The sequence below is a fragment of the Pygoscelis adeliae genome, unplaced genomic scaffold (assembly GCF_000699105.1).
Source record: "Pygoscelis adeliae isolate BGI_AS28 unplaced genomic scaffold, ASM69910v1 Scaffold157, whole genome shotgun sequence".
Taxonomy (NCBI): Eukaryota; Metazoa; Chordata; class Aves; order Sphenisciformes; family Spheniscidae; genus Pygoscelis; species Pygoscelis adeliae.
Genome location: NW_008825107.1, coordinates 823,263 through 826,912, shown reverse-complemented (window position 1 = coordinate 826,912; position 3,650 = coordinate 823,263). Strand labels below are relative to the sequence as shown.

At 41.1% G+C, this 3,650-nt stretch overlaps 1 protein-coding gene across 1 annotated transcript in view; it reads right to left on the bottom strand.

The window, feature by feature from the left end:
* The window catches only part of CDS1 (CDP-diacylglycerol synthase (phosphatidate cytidylyltransferase) 1), a 28,020-nt gene that overhangs the window by 16,659 nt on the left and 7,711 nt on the right, over positions 1–3,650 (bottom strand). Inside the window, exon 4 of the mRNA XM_009327508.1 lies at positions 875–972. Coding sequence (XP_009325783.1) covers positions 875–972 — 98 coding nt within the window. The remainder of the gene's footprint in view (positions 1–874; positions 973–3,650) is intronic.

The following is a 3,650-nucleotide window of genomic DNA, read 5'->3' as shown; positions in this document are numbered from 1 at the left end:
CATTACACAGTGAAGTTGCTTCTAGAAGTGAAGAAGCAATGTGACAAGAGGCAGGGAATAACCCAGATATTTCAATTCCTTAAAAAAACCAAACCCAACACAAACCCAAAACAACACAACATAGGTCATGTCTGAAGAACTATGTCCTTAAGCACCTTAGAGACTACATGTGCCCAACACCTTCTCATAACGCTGCCTCTAATCAAAAGCCTTTATTTTTCCTCCCAGAACTCAGAAGAAGAGTTGATTTCCCTGGTTCTATCCAGCCCTATGTAAGCTGGACATTGTCACAAGTATCCGGGATTTGCCAGAAAAATTAATCTCATCTTTTGGCTTTCAGAAGATCCCCCAACACTATATTTATGCAGTCCTGTGATTAAGTGCATGATTGGAAAGGATTTAAAACTTGTATGTTATTATTTTAATTCTCTGTGTGTGTGAAGAGGAGCCTTTAAGGTGCCTGTTCTATTTATTCCTTGTGCAAGGTTAACAGCCACCCCACCCCCCCAAAAAAAAAAAAAACAAAAACCCAAAGCAGTTCAGTTAATACATATCAGGTGATTATTTGGCTATGCACATTTTTAGATAGCTTACACGTGCTCAATTCTGACTTAACGCATATATGCATGCATACATATATGTGTACCTATACACATATTTATAACAAGTATTGAAATTGAAGTAGTAAAAGGCCAACTGACTTGTCCAAGTTCACAGGTGGAAGACAACTACAGAATCCTGTATTAGAGACAGATGTCGAGTTTTATGTCTGCACATGACCTACAAAGCTATCATTCCACCATGACAGGATATGAAGAACTAGAAGATTTAAGTTTCACATCCCTACTTATTGATGTTCTTGCTTGCTACTCACCAGCTGAGGGATCTAAACCATGGTAAATCATACGAATGGTAGACTCTGTAACCTATAGTAATGATTTCATGGTAACACTTCACTTGGATGCTTAAGACCTAAAATAAGAGAAATAAAGAACCGTGTAAAGATGCTGCAATTGTTTCTTAAAGGCACTAAGTAGTACTGCAACCTGCATTAAGGGGAGAAATTATTCTGAATTCAAATTCCACACAGAAAACAGACAGCTTCAAAGCAAGTCCAAGGAAAACTAAAGCTCCATTTAAACCCCCCCAAAAACCTCAAAACCACTAGGCATGCTGAGAAAAAACACATTGGGCTAGTGTTCTGGTTTCGGCTGGGATAGAGTTAATTTCCTTCCTAGTAGCTGGTAGAGCGCTGTGTTTTGGATTTAGGATGAGAATAATGTTGATAACACACCGATGTTTTAGTTGTTGCTGAGCAGTGCTTACACTAAGTCAAGGACTTTTCAACTTCTCGTACTGCCCTGCCAGTGAGAAGGCTGGAGGTGCACAAGAAGCTGGGCAGGGACACAGCCAGGACAGCTGACCCAAACTGGCCAAAGGGACATTCCATACCATATGATGTCATGCTGAACAAAAAAAAAAATGGAGCAAGTTGGCCAGGGCGGGGCACGACTGCTGCTGAGGAACTGGCTGGGCATCGGTCAGCAGGTGGTGAGCAATTGCATTGTGCATCACTTGTTTTGAACATTCTTTTACCATTGTTATTATCTTTCCTTCCTTTTCTGTCCTATTAAATTGTCTTCATCTCAACCCATGAGTTTTACCTTTTTTTCCGATTCTCTCCCCCATCCCACTGGGGGGGAGTGAGCAAACGGCTGTGTGGTGTTTAGCTGCCTGCCGGGTTAAACCACAACACCTAGCTGCAAGAATACGCTCGTGAAACAAAGGAAAGCTCCTGATTTTTCTTCATTAAAACAGTTTGGCAGCAGCAGGTCAAAAGAACTTCCTGTAAAGAAGGCTCTTCTATTTCTTTTGTCTAAGTTTTATCTTTAAATTTAGTCTAAGAAATATTTTCTAGGCCCAATGGAAAAAACTAGCTGTGCAACATAACTTGGACACCCAGGTCTTCCACTTGCAAGTGTCTCATTAAGGGCAATTAGCACCGATGATTAGAAGCAAAGCTCGTCTAACCCAGGTCTGAATGTCACACCCTCCACGGCCCTCATTTTGTTTTGCCGATCTCACTACGTCAGTGCTTGCCCATGCAAGTCTGGTAGTACGTCCTGTCAGTCTTTGGGCTCCAAAGGACTCTCTGCCACTTTTGGCTAATCCACAGTCACCAAGCAGATTGCCCTGCCCAGATATCGAGTATTGCCAAACACAGGTCAACAGTAATCCCATGCAGAGGCTGGAGTAAGAACCTACCCACACCAATTGCACGTCAGCATGCTAGGCTTTGCAGTATTCTCTTACCACCTGCATTGATGAATAAATTTCACCTTGCTCAATGTGTGAACACAGTTTAAAACAGTCTTACACCACCTCAGTGAGTTAATTTTGAAGCTCCCCTATCTTGTGCTCTTTCCTCTGCTTGGCCTATGTTATAAAACTTAAATGCTATATGCAAGAGCAACATTAAAGGATTGCACCTTACAGTGGAAAAGGACACTGGGGTCCAAAGGCATGGAAGCTTGTGCCTGTTACCTTAGTAGCAGGCAAACGTAAAACACGCCTCCCAGCTTTTTAGAACAGTCTCAGGGCTTGTCCTCCAAACTTCACTGGATTACCCTTCCTGCAAGTCTCTGAGCATTTTCATTCTCAGTATTAAGATTTGGTTTTAGCATGACAACTCTTGTTTAAATGTAAGCTATTTGATTCCAGTGAAATGAAATAATTCATGAACAAAACTGGTTTTTCCCTCCATTCTTCTTTTTACATAGTCTCAAATGCCAACTTTATAAACAGTTTATTACATTAGAAGACAGAGTTTTTGCTTTATGGTACAACAGAGGAAGAACTCTATCACAATTCTATACTTTAATTACTTTTTGGTTCATCTCTTGATAGCTTTGCCCATGATTGCAATCTCAGCGTATACCATGAATATACCAAATCACGCTGCAAATTGATTAGTTCGGTTTTGTTCGTTATCATCATTCTCAAGCGTAACAGACTACTAAAGGAAAGATTGCGAAAAAAAATATCTCTCTGCAATGACCTGCACTTTAAAGGGGCTGTTCTTGTTGTTTCTTCACACACAAAAAAGAAAATCCTACACCAACAAAACAATGAATTACTAGTTTGTTATGTCATTCACCTGAAAACAGGAAATATAAACCAGACTAATTCAGATGTAGAGACTGTAATGCAGACCGTAATACTGGTGAAACAGCATTCCAGTCTCTCAAGACAATACAGGGGAAAAAAAGGGAGTTTACGACCTTTGGAAGAAGGGGCAGGCAACTCAGGAGGACTACAAGGATGTTGTGAGGTTATGCAGGGAGAAGATTAGAAGGGCCAAAGCCCAACTAGAACTTAATCTGGCTACTGCCGTAAAAGACAATAAAACAAATGTTTCTGTAAATACATTAGCAACAAAAGGAGGGCTAAGGAGAATCTCCATCCTTTATTGGATGCAGGGGGAAACATAGTGACAAAGGATGAGGAAAAGGCTGAGGTACTTAGTGCCTTCTTTGCCTCAGTCTTTAATAGTAAGACCAGTTGTTCTCAGGGTACCCAGCACCCTGAGCTGGAAGACAGGGACGGGGAGCAGAATGAAGCCCCCATAATCCAAGGGGAAATGGTTAGTG